Source organism: Erinaceus europaeus, chromosome 3 (genome assembly GCF_950295315.1).
Source record: "Erinaceus europaeus chromosome 3, mEriEur2.1, whole genome shotgun sequence".
In the NCBI taxonomy this organism is placed as follows: domain Eukaryota; kingdom Metazoa; phylum Chordata; class Mammalia; order Eulipotyphla; family Erinaceidae; genus Erinaceus; species Erinaceus europaeus.
The window spans coordinates 21,275,103-21,295,365 of NC_080164.1; the positions used below are offsets into that span (position 1 = coordinate 21,275,103).

Here is a 20,263-nt window from a genome sequence, read left to right on the forward strand (position 1 = left end):
ATCGACATCTTTTTTTTTAAATGTATTTTTTAAACTTTTTAATCTTTATTTATTTACTGGATAGAGACAGCCAGAAATCAAGAGGGAAGGGGGAGATAGAGAGGGAGAGAGGCAGAGAGATACCTGCAGTCCTGCTTCACCACTTGTGTAGCTTTCCCCCTGCAGGTGAGGACTGGGGGCTCGAACCCGGGTCCTTGAGCACTGTAACATGTGCACTCAACCAGGTGCGCCACCACCCGCCCCCCTTCCATCAACATCTTTATAAAAGCTCCCCAAATGATTCTTCTGGGACCCTAGACTGAGAAGCTAAGTCCAAAATTCCTCACTCTGCTCTTGCTCCTGTCTCCAGAAACAATCTTCACCTTGAAGCCAGCCCTCCCTGACCCCACCCCCACAGGACAGTGACTGAACCTTCCAAAGTCCCCTCCTCAACTCTCAGGAGAGCTCCCCTTCCCTTCCAGACCCCTGCTCCCATAGACCTTGTAATAACAACATTGGAATTGCTCAGTGCTTTTTATGAGGAGGGAAGTTATTAAAAACATTTTTTGATAGGACTTTTAAAAATATTTTATGTATCCATTTATTTGGTAGAGATAAAGAGAAGTAGAGAGGAGAGGGAGAGAGAGAGACAGAGACACCTGTAGCACAACTTCAGCACTTGTGAGGCTTCTGTCCTGCAGGTAGGGTCTGGGGGCTTGAACCTGAATCAGGGGTATGTGTGTGGGGGGGTTGGTACCATTGCTCTGTGCCCCTTATTTTCAAGAGAGCACACACAGAGAAGAAGCATTGAGAAGCAGCCCCTCCCTGGCTGCCCTCCAAACCCAGCTCCCAACTTTCTAGCCTGCCCCACCTTTAAAAGCTGACATTCCTATTCCTGTGGGCTGTAACAGGAAGAAAGTCCTGCCCCTTCCTGCCAGAGCTGGAGGACAGTGTGTGGCTTTGTGGGCCTCCAGGCAGTGCCGTCAGGAGCACACTCAGGCCTGCAGACAGTGTGATATAACCCCCACAGCCTTATCCTTAACAGCTGGTCGTGCCTCCTGCTGCTGGGGGCCTGGTGACTTCCATCCCTCCCACAGAACTCAGGTGACAAGCTGACAAGTGCCTATCATTGCCACTCCACCCCAGGGACATCTGGCAATGCCTGGGGACATTTTGGGTTGCAGCTGCAGCTAGTGGGCAGAAGTCAGAGCTGCTGCAAAATCTTTTTAGGATGTCCACAGGGAGTCAGAGTTGGGGCTGGTGGGGTCCACATGGGGTCTAGCTCTCCCACCCCCAGCCCCAGGTAACCCACCCCGGAGGGTGAAGCCAGGCATACATAGCAGGAGTTGGAGCTGCAGAGCAGGACCTGGCTGTGTGCATCAAGGTACAGATGTCCTGAGCAGCCCATAGATGGACACTCGTGGGTAGAAGGCCCCCACCCCGGCAGGCGACACTGGAAGGAGACCCTGTCTGTCAGTTGCCTCTGGGAATCTCATGTTTCAGCCACACACCATCCTGGACCTGGGGGTGGCTGTTCCCACAGGTGGCTTTGTTGGTGGCACAAGGCCCCCGATGGCTAGGCTTGGGCCAGAGGTGTGATGAGCTGCCTATAGGCGCATATGCGCTTCTTTATTTACTTCAATTCATTCATTATTTTTATTTGTGATTAACTGTGGCTTACACGATCACACCACTTTTCTTTCTCTGTGTCTTTGATGCTCTCCTGTGATGTCAGGATTTGAACCCAGGGCCTCGTGGATACTAGGCACATGCTCTCAGGCTGTGTCAATATCTGTGACTTCCAAGTGCCATCACAGCAGTAGGTTCAGGCTGAATCTGGAAGCCCATAGGCAGCATGGCCACTGCCCCCTTTGTGTCCCTGCTCTCACTCCTCCAGAAACATAGGAGGAGCTGAGACCTACTGTGGGCTTGTCCCGGGGGCCAAGCTCCAGAGGAGGGAGGATGTGAAAAGTGTGGAGCTGTGGAGAAAGGCCTAGCTGCCCCCAAATCCAGCTTCCAACCCTTCTCACTCCACCTGGATACAAGCCTCTCTGCCTCAGCATGCCCTCTGCTGGGGACCTTGTGACTCATAACGCTGGATTATGTGTGTGACCTCTTTTCTCTATTACTAACAGCCATGTACTAGAACCAGACATGTCAGAAAGTCTCTGCTATCTGTAGTTCTGTCTCCAGCCTCCCTGGATATTTGGCTCTATCGGGGTAATTATAGATAGCAGTCAAAAAGTCCTCCAGGCTGAAAAGAAGCCTGGCTTATCTGATATCCCTGAACTATGCCTACATCCTTGGGGTCAGGTCAGGATTTGCAGAGGAAACATAGAATCTGATATAATCACTAGCATTGGAAATAACAAGTCTGATATAGAGTGTTCTCCACAGTAGGAGAGAATTCAGATATGTATGCCCTTAAGATGCTTATATTATGTATTTCCTTAAGGTGCTTATGTATGTTCTAGAGATGTTTATACCTGGCGTAGCTGTATGCACACATGTCCAATAAATAGATGAAAGGAGTGGCCTGCCAATGTGACACATGACAGAATCCCATTGCAAGATGTACACCATGTGCTCACCACTCCAGACCTCCTTTCTCTCGATACCAATGGTGTACTAGAGTTTGGGTCTCTTCCCTGAGATGTGACAGAGCTCAGGGGCCTGGCATCTGGTCCTAAAACTTAGCGTCTACTCCCAGGGAAGACACTAAAACTTAGCGTCTACTCCCAGGGAAGACGCTAAAACTTAGCGTCTGGGAAGACAGACTCAGACCCAGCACTTTTCTAGAGGGGGGACCCCTAAGCTGGCTGGGGTAGAAGCAGCACCAGTAGGTGGAGTAGGTGGTCACACCCCAGGCCCTGAGCTGCTCCTACAGGTGTGGCTGCCCCCTGGTGGGGAGAGGGGTCTGTCCAGGCTGGTGGGCTCAGTACCTGGGGTGCCGCGTGTCAGGGACGGCCCGGTTGCTGGCAACACGCTCACTCTCGCGCTGGTTGAAAGCATGCAGCTTGTAGGGGTCCTCCCCCACGCGCCACTTCTTGCCGTTCAGGTAAGCCCGTTCGTCAAACGCATCCAACATGTCCTCCCAGTCAGCCTCCGGGGTCTGCAGGAACAGAAGGTGGGTGGTCAGAGCTGGGTAGAGGGCAGAGGATGGGCAGGAGGAGGGGACCATGGGAAGACCGGGAGCCATCAGAAATGGCACAGAGTGACTGGGCACTGATGGAGCCCACCAAGCATCTTTTTGGTTTGAAGGCTGAAAAGGTAGCTCTCAAGACAGAGCTCAGATCTGGCCCTGTGCATGACCACTCAAGTTCAAGCCCCAGCACCACATGGGAGTGCCATAGTGCCTTGGGAAGCTATCTCAACTGCAAACCTGTGGATGTGAACACTGACCCCCTAAGAGGAGAGTCAGACTGGACCCAACAAAGCCAGGTCTCTGGGTTGCATGTGAAGGGGGACACAGCCATGGGGCAGGGGAACGCAGCCTTGTAACCATGCCAGCCTCTACAGATAACAGGTCCCATTATTGCCCTTGGTTTCTGCTGACAGGGAACTGGGGTGGGGGTAGTCTGGTGGGATGGGCAGGGCGCAGGGCAGCACAGTTCTCTGGTGGCCAGCTCTCCCCTCCTTCAGAGATAGCACCCTCCCACCAACAGAAGGAGATGGAGCTTTGGAACACTAATTCTTTCCCCAATAATTGGTTGTACTAAAGAGCTGGGGTGGCACTGCTGGGAACATGGAGGGGAGTGCTGGGTGCCTGTGAACTACCCCCCCCCCCCAACCAACACACCTTCTGCTGAGCTTCATCAGAGTCTGGCTGCTGCCACCTGGACTTGGGGCATCCCCAAAACCATACCCCTGAGCCACCCACCCCCTTCTCCTTTGACTCACTGCAGCCACCCTCCCACCCTTGAGGTCAGCCTCAGTCTCTACAAGCCGGGAGAGGAAGGAGGCCGAGAGCTGCCTTAACACAGAAACCCCAGAGAAGTATCTAGGATACCCAGCTCAGAGAGACAGGACCCTTCAGGGAGTGCAGAGCTCGGGAAGGAGGAGGGCAGAAGGCAGACTGCAGGGAGAGCAAGAAAGAAGATTCTTTGATTGCACAGCCTGGGCTTGAGCCCCAGCGGCCACGGCAGTGGAAGCCGCTTGGGAGCTATCATCCTCTCACTCCTACCCCCCAGATCAGATCTGAAATAAAAAAGAACAAAAATCTGGCTCAGAAGCATTGGTCCCAGTGCTCCAGGCCTCAGGCTTGCACACAGAGGAAAAAACATTCTAGAACAATTTGGAGGACAGCTAGCTGGGTCTGCAGGGAGCAGCCTGAGGGGCTAAAGCGTCAGAGCCACAGGTGGAGGAAGAGAAGTCCCACCAGGAGACTGCTGGGAGGTGGCCTTGGCCCTCCCACCTGGTGGAAAGAGATGTCACTGGTCCCATGGCTCCATTTGTCAGCTGGGGGGAGAGGAGCAGACAGACACCAGGGCCTGGGACAGGGCAGGTGAGCAAGCCTGAACACAAGGCCAAGAAGCAGGAGAGGACCCTTTGAGCCACCACTCCACAGGGGGCTAAGTGTCCCTGGGCTTCAGCTGGGTTGGGAGCAGCCTTCCAGCTGGAAACAGAGTGACCACCAGGCAGGCAGAGAGCTTGTGTGACAGCGAGGGCACCCTCAGAGGGGATCGTGCCCTGTAGAAGGCTCACGTGCACCAAGCTCTTCACACTTTGCTGCCTGAGCTCTGCACAGACTCTGCCCCAGGGAAATTGGCTACGGTGCTGCCTGGGTGTGTTAACTAACGCTGAAGCTGTGTTTCAACAATGGCATTGCTGGCTGAATAGCAATTATTTGTGTTTTTCATACTGGGTCAGGGAATAAACCCCCGGCCTCCTGCGTGTGTGTTGCTGCACAATTCTCTATCCCTTTTTGTTGTTGTTGTTTAAGGAGGAGAGGAAGGAACCACAGCCCACAGCTCTCCTCCTGGGTTCCCTGTACTGTTCATGGTGCTTCAGTGTGGTTCCGAGGCTCAAACACAGGGCCTCACATTGGCTCGGGTGTGCACTCTACTGGGTGAGCTGTCTCCCAGCCTTTCAAATTATTCCTAATGTCTGTAAACTTAAAATGTCTTAGAAATGTGTACCCCTATGTCCGAAGGAGGAAACTGAAGCTGGGGGAGGGGGGGGAGCGGGACCACAGAAATAGATCTATGTCTCAAGCCCCAGTGCTGGTTTTTAAGCCATCAGGGAGCACCTGGCTCCATGCACTGTGAGCTTTCTAAGAAAGAAACTCCTGATCCTGTGAGGACAGAGGGAGCCAGCACCCCAGGGTGCTGGCCCAGCTTCACAGTAAGAAAAGACAAACTGTGAGGCTACCCTGAGCTTATATGTCCTCGGAAAATTAACCCTCCCCCCAAGGTGAAGAAACTGAAACCCAGACTTCGGGAGCTATGGCCAAGAAAGGGGGCCCAGGTCTGTAGTGGCCCTGGCTCCAGGCAGAAGCAGATTAAATCCTACTTGGAGACAAACACTTAGACCCCCTAGGACCACCCCCTCCCCCAGATAGAACAGCCAGGGGGAGAAATTAACATAAGAGATGGCTAGACAATACAATGAGATCACCCTGAGACTGGCATCAGGGGGACCAAAAATCCATAACTCCAGACAACATGGGCATAACATGGAATAAAAAATGAGCAAAGAAAATTCTTTAAGAAAGTTCCAAGCAGAAGCATAATAATGATGGGAAGTCAATCCAAGACTGACTCAATCAAGACCTATATATTTTCTTTTAAAAATAACTGAAATGGGGGTCGGGCAGTGGTACACGGGGTTAAGTGCACATAGTACAAAGTGCAAGAACCTGAACAAGAACTCTGGTTCAAGCCCCCTGCTCCCCACCTGCAAGGGCATTGCTTCACAAGTGAAGCAAGTCTGCAGGTGTCTATTATTCTCTCTCCCTCTCGATCTTTCCCTCCCCTCTCTATTTCTCTTTGTCCTATCCAATAAAAATGAAAATGGCCACCAGGAGCAATGGATTCATAGTGTCAGCAATGAGCCCCAGTGATAACTCTGGAGGCAAAAATAAATAAATAAATAAATAAATAAATAAATACTGCAATACAATAGAGTAACTGAAATATTACCTGACTGAAACTATATAGAGTCAAGGGGGCCAGATGGTGGTGCACCTGGTTGAGTGCACACGTTGCCATGTGCAAGGATCCGGGTTCAAGTCCCTGATTCCCACCTGCAGAGGGAAACCTCACAAGCCATAAAGCAGTGCTGTAGATACCTCCCTTTTTCTCTCCCTCTCTGTCTCCCTCTCCCTTCTCATTTCCTCTCTGCCTTATCAAGTAAATAAATAAATAAAAATTTTGAAAAAGAAAGAAGAAAAAAGTTTTTATAAAGAAAGAAAAATTATATAGGGTGAAGAACAGAGCTGTGTAATGAGTGTGACCCAGGTTCCAATCTGGCCTCCACCACATTGGGGGAAGCTTTGGAGCTATGGTCCTCTCCTTCTCTCTTTCTCAAAAAGTCAGCTCAGAGCAGTGATAATCCAGTAAAATCAAATGCAAAAATAAAATCTAGAGACATATCAGTGAATGCTACTATGAGTTCATCCTGACTTCCCTGGGCAGACAACCTCACCTATGTGTTTAAAGACCTCACCTCTTCAGAGCCCTACCTCAATAGGGAAAGATAGAAACAGGCTGGGGGTATGGATTGACCTCCCAACATTCATATCCAGTAGAGAAATAATTACAGAAGCCAGACCTTCCACCTTCTGCATCCCAAAGAGAATTTTGATCCATACTCCCAGAAGGGAAAATATTAGGGGAAGATGACCAGAGGGCTCTGAACACCAATTTCACCAGAACCTGAAGTGTTTGTCACCAGGACTGCTGTTTTCGACGGGTTATGTTGTTTCCGCCGGGCTGGCTTCACGGGCGGGTAACAGACGACCAGGGACTCATGGTTGAGCTGTAGGCAGTATCTCTTTATTCATGCAGGACGCAGCACAATCTAAGACGAGCTAAGCTAAACTCAAGTACCCTAAAACTCACAATGCTGTCTTTATATATACTTGCCAAGTAGGGTGGAAACAGGATGTGACATAGAGAGGGTGGAGAGAAAAGTGACTGGTGAAAATCAGAGTGTGACAAGGAGGGGGCAGAGCAGGCGAGAATCCTATCACTGAACCACCAATGCCCTGGAGTGCTTTATGTAAATGTAAAAGTGATTTATGTAAATAGACCAAAGCTTTGAATGGGATTAAATCTATCCCTATATAGGCATATGGTTAAGCAGAAGCCAGGGGGAGCTGGCATACTATCCAACACAGGACAAACCTTTTTTATACCATCACTGAAAGGGAAGCAAATTTGGAAAACACCAGAGGAAGTCAGGCACTGTTTGTCCTATCTGAGAGAGAAGAGGAAAAAAGGAAAAATGCTCAGAAGTAGTGAGCATTTTAGGTGTAGGTGTGACTTAGAAAGGAAGTGAAGGCAGGAATACAGAAAAAAAAAATGGCCAAAAAAAGAAAAACACACAGATAGATACTGAGAGATATAAAGTCAACCCATAAGTGTGACCTTGGGAGAACTACTGCAGTTTCAGTGGTGGGACACATAACTCTGGTGGTGTGAACAATGTGGAATTGTACTCCTATTATCTTATAATTTTGTAAATCAATATTAAATCATTAATAAAGTTATTTTTAAAAAATTAAAAGAAAAAGATTGAAAGCTAGTCCAAGCTCAGCTTAGGGGTGGTCTGTGAAACACACAGTATGATGATGACTGCATGATAACATGGTAACGGGTATTTACAGTGTCACCAAGCAGACTGGACTCGGACACTGCTCCCCTGCCAGCACCCACCCCAAACCATCGCCCTGCACAGCCCAGTGCTGCAATCTAGCTAGTCACACCCTTCCATTGGGCAGAGCAGAAAACAGAAGCTCAGAGCCCTGCACAGAGGCACTTGCTGGAGACCCGAGAGACAGAGCTTCTCTCTGAAGCTGGGACTCCATGCCAGGACTTCTGACCTCAGAGCCAAGTCCCTCCTGCATCCCCAGACGATTTTGATCCTTCTCGGAGGTCCTTGCCATGCCAGGCAGTGAGGGTCAGCCCTCCCCTTCCTAGTGTCCACCCCATTTGGATGTGACCTGAATTTCCCAGCAGGCCCAGGCAGGAAGGGCAGCTGGGGATCCACTCCCTCTTGCTGCGTACAGAGCAAAGCCAGACAAAGAAGGCCACCCTGCCAGCCCTCTGCTCTCTCTGGGCTCCTGGCAAAGGAAAGAGCTGGAAAATCCTTGGCCCCTCATCTGGGGAATGGCACATCAATTACGGATTATTAGATAAGATCTTCATTTTAATATTTCCACCATGTATTATCACCTCTTCCTCTCCCAGGGACTGTGTCTTGGGAGGTATTTAACTGATGTGCAGAAATCTAAATTTAATTTATTATGATCTAACTCACTTTAGAAGCCAAATTACCCCGCACTGGAGAAGGATCAAGTCAATATCCCACTTGGTTTTCTATTTCTCTCCGGCAGGTCTGCGCTCCGTCTCTTTAGTATTCATTCTAGCTTGGGTGCTGGCGATAAATTTAAATTTCCCTCAGAATTAGGTGATAGCTCCTTCAACGCTGTGCTCTAATGGTGGGTATTAATTATGGGAAGTCAGTCCAGAAGGCGTTTGATGGATGGGATGGACATATAACAGAAGGGGAAGGGCAATTCCTCAGAGCAAACGAGGGAGTGTGTGGTTCACTGGGGATGAGCTCTCTTCTCTTTCCATCTCTTTCTCTCTCTATGAGTCCTTTTCATCCCTAGTGTTCAAAAGCTGGGTGCTTGGAAGACAGTTCTGGGGGTCTAGGGTTTCCAGTTACTGGCTTCCTGGAACTGGGAAAAAGGGGCACAGTCTTGATCTCCCCCCGAACAGTTTCAGTCTCACTGAACCTCAGACTCAAGAGAGAACCACCAAGCCCTCCACCATCACTCTCTCCCTCCCCCTCCCCCCCTCCCCCTCCCCCTCTCCCTCTCCCTCTTTCTCACACACACCAGATCTCAGTGGCACACCACACACTACCAGAGCTCTGGGGGTTGCTTCTGCATTTTCCGGGAGAAGCAAAGTTCTGATCATTATTATAATTGCCTGCAAACTCCAACTGTGAAATAAAATGTGATTAACAGAATGGACAGAAGCCTAGCTTTTGTTTCTGGACCAGAGGAAAAAGAATCCATGCAATTTGGACCTTCTATGGAGATTAATTAGCCTCCTAATTAGAGGGAGAGGAAAGTTCCAGGGAAGGATAACTGGGGGAAGGGCTTGGCTCCCCCCCACCTGCCCCTGCTGACAGCAGCTCTCCATCTGGGAAACACCCTATAAACCCCCCACCCCCAAGGTTGAACCAGCAGTTGCTCCATGGAGACAGGCATTTCATATCACAAGCTTCTGGAGTGAAGAGAAGGTCCCCATTCTCCATGGACGTGAGGGTGAGGGGGACAAGCTGCACCCACCCCATTCAGTGCTACATCCTCTGTTGGGTGCTCCAAGGCCAGAGCAGCAAGCTGAGCCCCAGTACAAGAAGTTTTCTGTCCCAGCAGCTCCAGCCCCTGGAGAGCAGGACAGGAAGGAGACAGGTGACCTGGGCTCAGGAGAGAGGGTTTGCTGGATGCACAGAGGCTGCATCGGGGCTGACACTGGGGAGAACATGCACTACTGGAAGAGTTACCCCAAAAGGGCACCCACCAGGAGAGTGTTCAGTGAGATCTGCATATTCTCCAAATCTCCCTGTTGGTTCCTTACAGGCAGAGGATGTGGAGAAGCAGAGCTGATGGAGGTGGGGTGGGGAGGTGGGGCAAAAGGGAATGTGGAGATGGAAAGCTGGAGGAGAGGGTTGATGGAGGTGGGGTGGGATCTGGGGGAGGGGTATGTTGGAGGTGGGGTGGGATCTGGGGGAGGGGGATGATGGAGATGTGCATGAAGGTGAAAAAACTGGGGACGAGGACCCCAGGAGGTGACTGGCTTTCAGGACAGGAGGACACACAATATGGAAGAGTTCTGCAGGGTTCCCATGAGCTGGGCTCCCTCCTAAAGTGTCACTTGTTCCTCTGATAAGGGAACAACCCATAGCCGGTGCCCCAAGCAATCCCAATCCTGGGACATGAGAGGAGTGGAGGTACTGGGATTATACCTCAAAAACGGTTGCCTCTGAACTCCCTCTCACAACATTCACAATTAAAGACGATTCAGAGCCCCACATCCCCTAAGCCCTGCCACTCACACCCCCAAGGTGACATTAGCAAGAAGCTTCTGGCTGCTGTGGAGGACTGTCCCTCCCCCCCTCGCCTCCCTGGTCCTGGCGAGATCTCCTCAGATAGCACGTGCAGCAGCTGCGGGTTTCTGGCTGCTCTGTAACTAGGGTGACATCCAGGTCCCCTCGAGCTCTCCAGAAACTAGGTCAGGGCTGAGCGGAGGTGTGGGCACAGGGAGGATGACTTTGAGATGACTTTAGCTTCAAGGCTTTGGGAGGGGTGCTGGCTGGCTCCACAGAAAGGCACATTCTGGGGGTACAAAGCAGACCCCCATGCTGCATGCCTGCCTGCTGAATCTTGGGGGGGGGCCTAGTCAAGGGCAAAGCCAGCCCTGCAGGAAGATGGAAATTATGAGGGTGCTGGGGGCCTGTGCTAAGTAAGCACTGCCTTCTTCACTCACAGCCCAGCCCCACAGGAGCCCAGGCCTCTCTCCTGGACTGGAAGGAAGGGGTTAAGGAGGCAGCTGCTTTGCAGAGGGGCCCACAGACACACAGGCACACTCTGCTCCAGCCACTTCCTGTCCACCCTACAAAGCCCCGAAGCCTCTTGGCCCCACATGCGGGCCCTGAGCTATCACAGGGGTGTGGAGAGCTAGGGTGAGAGGAAACACCCTCCACAGGGAGTAGATGCCTTTGCATCCAGAGCAGCCTTCTCTGCACCTTTCCAGAACTGGGCTGCTGGCTGCTGGCCCTGAAAGGCTGTGTTCCCAGCCAGCCCAGATTTGCAATTCAGATACTCAGGGAGGAGATTAATCATCTCCACCGCAGCTGTTTGGGTTCATGCTTTACTTCATAAATGCCCTCTCGCCAGGATTCCGTCAGATCCCTTTCCTGGGTGCAGAAAAATTAATTCGGTGGCAAAGAGGACACCCCACCCTGGCCTGCCCATACCCAGCGATAACCCTGGTGGCAATAACAAAAATAGGGAGAAAAACAAAAAACAGAGTCAATCAGACCCTCAGTGTTCTCAAGTCAGTCCTCTCTCCAGCTGCCTATAGACCAGTCTATCTCAGAGGCCTGCCCATCAGGACCCCCTGAATCTGTCTGGAGGTGCCTTTCTCCTGTCCTCCCATCACAAGAGGCTTAGCCCCAGGGTCTCCCTTGTGTAGCTGCCTCTGACCACAGCAGAGAACCTTTCCCAGGGTGTGGAGGACCAGGTAGGTGTTCTCACCCGCAGCAAAGACCTTGCCTTCAGGTCTGCCTGCTTCTGAGAGTGTGGCTGGGGGCAGAGGCAGCCAGCAGGTGGGGGTGCTGGGGATTCTGAGCGGTGAGCACACAGAAAGTAGGTCATCAGTGCTCAGGACTACGATTTTCAAGAGGTTGTTAATGCTTTGTTTATGGGGATTGCTCCAAACGTGACATTTTAATGGCACCATAATTGTGTGATTACAGTGTAGTTGACACCCCTGGAGAGGGAAGGCCACAGAGATCCAGGGACCTGCTGAGTGTGTATGTGTAGGGGGGTTCCCTACATGGGCAGCCCCCCAGTCCTCCCACCCCTCTGGTGGTTTCAGTCCTGCCTGGACTAGGAGGCTTGACAAGCAGGATAAGGGGATCTGCAGTGGGGCCTCCACTCAATGGGGTACTGGGACATGAAGCCCAACCTTGCCCATGGAGAGTCCCGATGCTCGGAGCTGCAGGGGAGGGGAGTGGAGGGCAGTCACTCCAACTTGGCTACCCTGTCATCACTGCTTCCTCCACCCCATGCATACATGCATTTGTTCATTCACTCACTCATTGTTTCTTGCACTCCTGCCATAATCAAAGGCTCACAGAGACTCGGAAGGAAGAGGGCTTGAGGAGGAGGGGCCCACATGGACAACCACCAGCAGAGTCAGGCTGAGGGATGGGGCCCTGGGGTCCAGGAAAGGGTGACTGGGGCTGCTCCTGATAGCAAAAACTAGACCTGAGGATCAAAGGGTGGCCTCAGGGATCACATCCCCTCCCTGTTCCTGCTAGCCTGGCTGTCTTGCAATAATGAAGAACAACCAAGACCGACTATGAGCTTTGCTCTAGGAGTTTTGAGATTCCATGATCCTGGATGGGGAAAGATCTGGGGGGCAATTAACAGCCACCTGACTGCCCCCCACCCTGTCCAGCTCCTGACTGTCCAGCCCCCCTCCCTCTGACCTAAGAGGTGAGTCCCCATGGGGGCCGGGAGGCTGGCTTGAGTCAAAGCACTAACTGTCCTCTCACTGTCTCCTCCCCTCCCGCCCCCACCAACATGTGAAAGACATGGAGCCTGGGGTTCTGATTTGGAACTTAGTACCTAAGAGCTCCTGTGTACCCAGATGAAAAACACACACAACCTCTGCCCCCCCCCCATCCACCCTTGCCTGGCAAGGCCCTGCAGCTGCAGAGACATGGGCAAAGGTAGGACCCCCAGACCCCAGAGTCTACCTCTTGGAGGAGCCAGTCAAGCTCAGAGTCTGGGTGAGGGGTCAAGAGCAGGTGAGTGGGTCAGGCAAGATGGAAAGAAAGGTCTTGTCATCCAGGGGAGAGGGAGAGAGGGAGGGAGAGAGAGAGAGAGAGGAAGCAGGACATACAGTCTGGCAGGACATTTATCAACCCCACACATGCAAAGCCTGAAGCCCAGCCAGAGGGAAACAGGACCCCGGGGGGGGGGGAGGGGAGGATGGAACCAGCCCATAAGAGCTTCTTAGCTGTGAGGGGAGGAAAGGAAAGTGACAGCAGGGGAGACAGAGGCAGCAGGTGACAAAGGGAGAACACAGAACCGCAAAACATTTGTCCCCCTTGCCACCTGAGTTTCAGCAATCTGAGTTTTTCAGACCGAAAGAGACTAGAAAATGAAGGGGGAAGAGCGCACAGCAGCGAAGCTTCCTCCAGTGTTGTGGAGGCCAGGTTTGAACCCGTACTATGCACTTGGCAAAGCACGGCACTGCCCAGGGGAGCTATTTAGAAACACTTTCTTTTTGTTTTTGTTTTGTTTTTGAGGGGGGAGGCTTGTCAGGACTTCAGTGCCAGAGTCTCATGCCTGAGTGATTCCATTACCCCATTACCTGGATGACTCTTATCTTCCTTTTTAATTTGAGAGAGAAAGAGAGAGAGAGAGAAACAGAGAAAGAGAGAGACCACAGCACCTGGTACACATGGTGTTGCAATTTAACTGACTGCCAGGTTTTGAACCCTGGTTCGCATGCATGGGAAATTATGGGCTCTACTGGGTGACCCATATTCAATCCCCAAAACACTTTTGAGAACCCACAAACCACACAGAAACCCGGAGCACAGAGCAGACACCGCAGTAAACCTAGTTACAGACACCAGATGAGGGTGACTAAACCTGGCTGCCACCCACTGCAGGGGGACCTGGGGCAGGTCACTGTCACCACACAGGAGAGTGACTGATGTTACTACAACTCCCTCCCAGAGAAAAGACAGACTTGGGGAAATAACCAGATGCCTCAGCTGCAGAAAACGAGTGAACAAGAAGCAGAGACAAGATGAAACACTCCCCCCCCCCATAAAAGCTCTTGAAATTAGTGAATCTACACATCCAAAAAGCATGCAGAATCTCACTCAAATGTTTCTTTTCAATATGCCAGAGGGAAGCAATTGTTTTAGGGCCAGGAGATGATAATCCAGGAGTGGGGAGACAGCACAGGGGCAGCATGTAGGACTCACACAGAATAAGTCCCAGGTTCGAATCTCAGAGCTGAGCGGTTCTCTGCTTAGATTAAATACAGATGATTTGACAAAAGGTGACAGGCATCAAGGTGAAGAACATCCTACCCCCACCCCCCGCCCCTTGAAGAAGAAACAGGGATATCATGATTCCCAACAGCCATGCAGAGAAGGCTCACAGCTTGTTGGCAGCGTTCTCGGCAAAAGCTCACGAACTCAGTCTAATCAGGAGTGAACATCGGCCAAATGCAATTGCCAGGCCCCCTACACAGTTCCCCACCACCAGTGGGTCAAACACCTCATCACAGACCCCTGCAAGCGTCAACCTGGCTTTGATCTAGCACGTTATGATTGGGCCCTCCTCAATTGCTATCGAACAGGCCATGGCCGGTGCGCCGCTATGTTCCACCGCTGGGGAGCCAGAGATGACCCGAACTGCCCCTGCGGCTCCAGACAGACTATGACCCACATAGTCAACGACTGCCACCTCTCCAGATTCAAAGGAGGTCTCGAAACTTTACATCAGGCTCAACCTGACGCTGTTAACTGGCTACGGAAGAAGGGCAAACGCTAAAAGAAGAAGTGGGTCTTCTTCAGTGAAAAGGTCACACAAAGACAAAGGCAGAAACAACCCCATCTGGGAAGTCACCAGCTCCTGGACCTGATAAAGAAAGAATGAAATGCAGCAGGGACCAGGGATTGAATGCCAGAAGAGGCAAAAGGCATCTGTGGAAAACCTGGCCATGTCTTCAAGTTGGTTTCTGTAATGGCATGTTCAGCACCAGCCCTAAGCCAGAGCTAACCTCTAAGTCCTGGCTAAACATACCCCAGGATGGTTGTGACTGGGGGAAGAGGGGAGTGTGTGTGTGTGTGTGTGTGTGTGTGTGTGTGTGTGTGTGTGTGTGTAAAACTGATAGTATGTGGAATGTAAGTGTGTGTGGGGGTCTGTGTGAGTATATGTGTGTGTAGTATGTCTTTGAGTGTCGTGAGTGTATGGTCTTTGTGTATACGGTTTATGTGTATAAGTGGTCTGTGTATCACTATGTATGCTCTCTCTGTGTGAGTGTGTATGTGGCTGTGTGTGAGTATGTGTGAGGTGTGTCTCTGTGTGGTGTGCTATCTGTGTCACTGTGTAAGTGTATGGTCTGTGTGTGGGTGTGTGAGTGTGTGGGTGTGAGTGGTGTCTGTGCTGTGTGTGTTCAAGGTATGTCTGTGAATGATGTATTATATGTGTGTGTGTGTGTGTGTGTGTGTGTGTGTGTGTGTGTGTGTGTGTGTGTGATTGCATTGTCTGCATGGGGGCATGAGTGTGTGTGAGTGTGTGTATGTGGTCTGTGTGTGAGGTGAGTCTGTGTGTGATCTATTGTCTGTGAGTAGGTAAATGTGGGGCTTTAGTGGTGTGTGTGGTATGTGTGGTTTGCATGTGTGGGTGCATATGTGTGTGGTGTGGGTAGGTTTTACAGTCTGGAAGCAGTGAGTAAATACAGGTCCTTTAGTTAGAGGGCAGGGGGGTCAAAGGACAGCTGGGACAGTCTGGATTTCACCCCTGCCCCCCAGGGACCCAGGTTCTGGGCCAGATGGATAAGCAGGTCTAAGCCTGGAACCTTCCTCCCTGGGAGACTGAGAGAGGGAAGCTAGGAAAGGGGCAGTAACCTCACCACATACAGGACTTCACTAAGCCCATGGTCTTACTTCTCAGTCCCACAGAGCTGCTTCCCCCCAGCTCCCCGAAACCCCAGATTCTGCTGCACGGGTGTGATGGAAAGGGTGAGGAAGGGCACTGGAGAAATGACAGGAAGCAGCTGTAAGGAGCAGAGTGGAGGGCAGGGGGAGGGGCAGGTAGGAGGGAGCAGCTTCTGTGCCTGAACCCTCACTGCTGCCAAGACTAATGATTTAATGTGCTTTCAGAAGGTGGGGTAAGCAGGGGTGGGCAGGCTGGGGCACAGTGACAAGGACCAAATTATAGTGTCCCTGAAGGCCAGGCAGGGCCACTCAGTTCCTGCCCACGGCCAAGGTCAGCTACTCAGTTTCCCAGCCAGGAGACCTTAATGGGAACAGAGGGCCTGAGGGGCAGGGAGCCAGAAAGGAGAGGGTGAGGTTTGCACTCAGGATAAGGGGGGAGGGGGGAGAATCCTCATTCGACAAGGAGTGGGGGAGTCTTTTCATAAGGTCATAGAGTGTGGGCGCCTCCCCAATAAGACAGGGAGTGGGGGTGTCTCCCCATAAGACAAGGTCTCCCTTGGTCAGGAGCTGAGTGGCCACCCCTGGCCCTTGGGGGCAGGCTAATTTGGTTCTTGTCTTGGTTCTTGTTGCTGTGCTCCAGCCCCGCCCCCCACTCCTGCTCACCCCACCTTTTAACATGGCATTAAATCATTATCCTTGGCAGCAAGGGTTCAGGAGCAAGGACAGGGAGTGGGGGCATCTCCCTATAAGGGCAGAGAGTGGGGAACAGTCCCCCTAAAAAGGACAGAGATGGGGCTGTCTCCCCATAAAGGCAGAGAGTGACAGTAGAGCCGGCCTCCATAAGGGGAAAAGCACAGAGGAGGCCCCTCTTCACAGGCCTGGACCCCAGCTCTGCAGGAAGGCAACTGCCTCTTGTACTCCAGTTGCAGAGTCTGCAGCCCACCCCCTGCACGCCCCCACAGAGACCTGAGGCAGAGGCCCCTTGCCAGGAGGGAGTTCTGGACAGTGCTCAGGAATGACCAAGCAGTGTCCAGCGATGGTGATAGAGAGCCACATAATTCCCTTGACTCAGGGCTGGGAGCTAGCTTGCTCTGTAAGAGGAGGTCCTAGGTTCAACACTAAAGACAGCACAGGGAGCTCCACGGATGGTGGAGCAAAATTATAGTGCCGTCTACTGGTCCTTCCCTCCTCTGTCAGTTTAGCAAAGAAAAATACACACACACACACACACACACACACACACACACACACACACACACACACACACACACACACACACACGGTGCGCAGGAGATAGCACTGTGGGTAAGCCAGAGGTGAGCAATGCTGTGGTTAAAATATAAACAAGCAGATGAGCACGGCCTTGACCCAGGAGTCCATTCAGAGCATCACAGGTGCTCCAGGTCCTGAGTCCACTCTCCCATGTTGCATCAACATAAACAGATCAATTTGCACAGAACCTGGCCTGAGAGGTGGCACAGTGACTCAGCACAGGACCCAAGGTGCAGAGGCTCAAACCCAGAGGCAGAGGCACCGTAAGCCATGAACTTAACACTGTCCTGTGTGTTGATGGTTTCCTGAGAACAGAGGGGTTCAGAAAGCAGCAAGGGATATCCTGTCACCCCTTTGTCTGAATCCCCCTCCCACAAAACTGTTAGACATTCGGAGGGGAGATCATGGTTCTGCAAACAACTCTCACGCTTGAGGCTCTGAGGTCCCTAGTTCAATCCCCAGCACCATCTGCAGGTGCTTTTCTTTTTTAAGGGGGGTGTGGGGGATAGAGCAGCAGGTTAAGCGCACATGGCATGAAGTGCAAGGACCAGCATAAGGATCCAGGTTTGAGCCCCCGGCTTCCCACCTGCAGGGGGGTTGTTTCACTGGCGGTGAAGCAGGCCTGCAGGTGTCTGTCTTTCTCTCCCCCTCTCTGTCTTCCCCTCCTCTTTCCATTTCTCTCTGTCCTATCCAACAACAACAGCAATGACAATAATAACAACAACAAGAGTAATAACAAGGGCAACAAAATGGGAAAAATGGCCTCCAGGAGCTGTGGATTCATAGTGCAGGCACCGAGCCCCAGCAATAACCCTGGAGGCAATTTTTTTAAACAAAGAGGGGGGACTTGGGAGCAGGGTGGTGGCGCACTAAGTTGTGCGCACATGTTACAATGTACAAGGACCCGGATTCCAGCCCACAGTCCCCACCTGCAGGGGAAAGCTTTGCAAGTGGTGAAGCAGGGCTGCAGGTGTCTCTCTGCCTCCCTCTCACCCCCTTCCTCTTGATTTCTGGCTTTCTCTATCCAATAAATAAAGATAATAAAAAATTATAAAGGGCTTGTAAAATTAAATAATAAAATATTTTATGAGGGTTGTGGCACATTTGGGGGGACTCTTATACATCAGGAAGCAGCTGAGGGAGGGGGCTCTGACACACCAGGGGTCAGCTGAGGGATCACATGTCACACACCAGTGGCCACCTATAAGGGAGGGCTCTGACACACCAGTGCCAACTGTGGGGGGGGAGCCTCTGACACACCAGGGCCAGCTGAGGGGAATCTCTGACACACCAGGACCAGCTGAGGGGAAGTCTGACACATTAGGGTGAAGTTGGGAGGGCTGGGGACTCAGTGGTGGAGCCCACACCTCCCATGTGGGAGGCCCTGAGTTCCAACCCCACAGCAAACACAAAGCACAGTCAGTACTGCTGAGTAACCCAGGACTGATACTCAGTGGTCCACCAGCTAGGAGGCTCGAATGGAGGGAATGGGGAAGCCACATGTTCTGACTCTGAGGCCCAGGGGACGTCAGACACAGGTCCCCCAGCCCGAGGACTCCACCTAGTGCACACAGCTCCCCAGACAAAGGGGTCCCGGGCCAGAGCAGCCAGCCCTGGCAAACTCAGGAAAGGGCACTGTCCCCAGGGTCACCCCGTGGTCTCCCAGGCACCCATTCAGGACTGGGGGCCAGGTTAACCTGCCCACAGCATGTACTTGCTCATGATGCCACAGGTCCCCCTCTGCAGTCAGACAGGTGTCACCATGAAGCCCATGCTATGCGTCCAGGTAGGACACATGTCTCTGAGCACCAGAACTCTCCACCAGGTGGCTTTGAGACTGCCAGTGTTGCCTGGGAGAAGACATTTGGTGTGGACCAGGTGTGTGCATATCTGTGCACATGGGTGTCCAAGTGCATGTGTGCTTTGTGTGCACACATGTGCATGGCACCAATTGTGGACAAAGATGCTCCAGTGAGTTCATATGTGTGTATAAATGTGCATACTTGTGTCTGCATGCGCTTGTGTGTACATATGTGCATGTCTATGCATGTCATGCAAATGTGTGGGGATGTCTCTTTGTAGTATGTGTGTGTCTCTGTGGTATGTACATGTCTGTGTATGGTGTGTGTATGATTATGTGTGGCCTGCACATGTGTGTGAGCTGGGGCAGGACAGCTGTGACAGCAGCAGGTGAAGGTTCTCCAAAGCCAGAGATCAATGCTGGGGACTTGGGCCCATTCTCAGTGTTCTCAGTGCTGTGTTCTTGGGGGTGGGGGAGCCTCCTCAGCCTCAGCCTCACTGGTACACACCTCACCTCCTGCTCAGGCTGCCCAGGGAGTTGAGACAGCCTCTTAGAGGGACAGATGTGAGTCAGATCTTCCACAGTCAGCCTTCCCTTCCTAAGGCTCCCAGACTGCGACTATTACCTATCTCGAAGCCTGTGGTTCCCCTGCCCTGGGGACACAGAGATAGAAGCTGCTACTTGTCCCTGTGCTTCAGTCATCTCCCAGCACCTCACCTTGGTGTCAGCTCAGCACCCTTGGGCCCTCTGGAGCAGCTTCCCTGGCCTGAAGGTACCACCCACACCCTGGCTTCAGGATAGCTGTCCACAGCCAGGCCCAGCGCCTGAGCCTCCTCCTGTCCGTGAGAGAGAGAGCCACCGCCCTCTGCAATGTCCCCAGCCACTCCCACACAGCAGTTAGGGCCAGAAATATAGCTCCCCCGGTATAAATATGCAAAGCCTGGGAGGCAGAGGCTGCGGGATGGAGCTGGATTATTTACGAGCCTCTGACACTCGTTCTGGGGCTTTATTTGCTTAATGAATGGCCAGGGCCAGCCATCAGCCCTGGGATTTATTTGTCACCGAGAGCAGGAGACACTGGGATGTGGAGATGTAAAAATGACAGATTCTCTGGCTCAGCCAAGGTGGTATTTCACTGTAGGATGCCCGGTAGTGGAGGCCAGGTGAGGAGCAGCAGAAGGATGGACTGAGCAGGGCACTCGCAGCAGAGGGAGCACACTGTCATTCTCAAATGCTTTGCATGATCCAGGATACTCCCCCACCCAGAACCAACTATCATGGGTCCCAGGGCAGAGGAAGGGTAGGACCTGGAGGCTTGAATTTGGGTCTCTGCAAGGCTGACACTCTCTACCAGTGTGACCTTGACAGAGTCTCCTCAGCTGCTGGACCAGGTCTGGTACTTGGAAAATGAAAGGTGACGGGGCTGGGCCGTGGCACACCCAGTTAAGCGCACATAGTACTAAGCACAAAGACCCCCGCAAGGATCTGGGTTTGAGCCCCTGGCTCTCTACCTGTAAAACAGATGTTTCTCAAGTGGTAAAAGCAGGTCTACAGGTGTCTCCC

At 52.1% G+C, this 20,263-nt stretch overlaps 1 protein-coding gene across 4 annotated transcripts in view; it reads right to left on the reverse strand.

The window, feature by feature from the left end:
* The window catches only part of GALNT14 (polypeptide N-acetylgalactosaminyltransferase 14), a 148,021-nt gene that overhangs the window by 39,347 nt on the left and 88,411 nt on the right, over window positions 1–20,263 (reverse strand). For all 4 annotated transcript variants that reach the window (XM_060186821.1, XM_060186822.1, XM_060186820.1 and 1 more), the window contains exon 2: window positions 2,922–3,091. In XM_060186821.1, coding sequence (XP_060042804.1) covers window positions 2,922–3,091 — 170 coding nt within the window. The remainder of the gene's footprint in view (window positions 1–2,921; window positions 3,092–20,263) is intronic.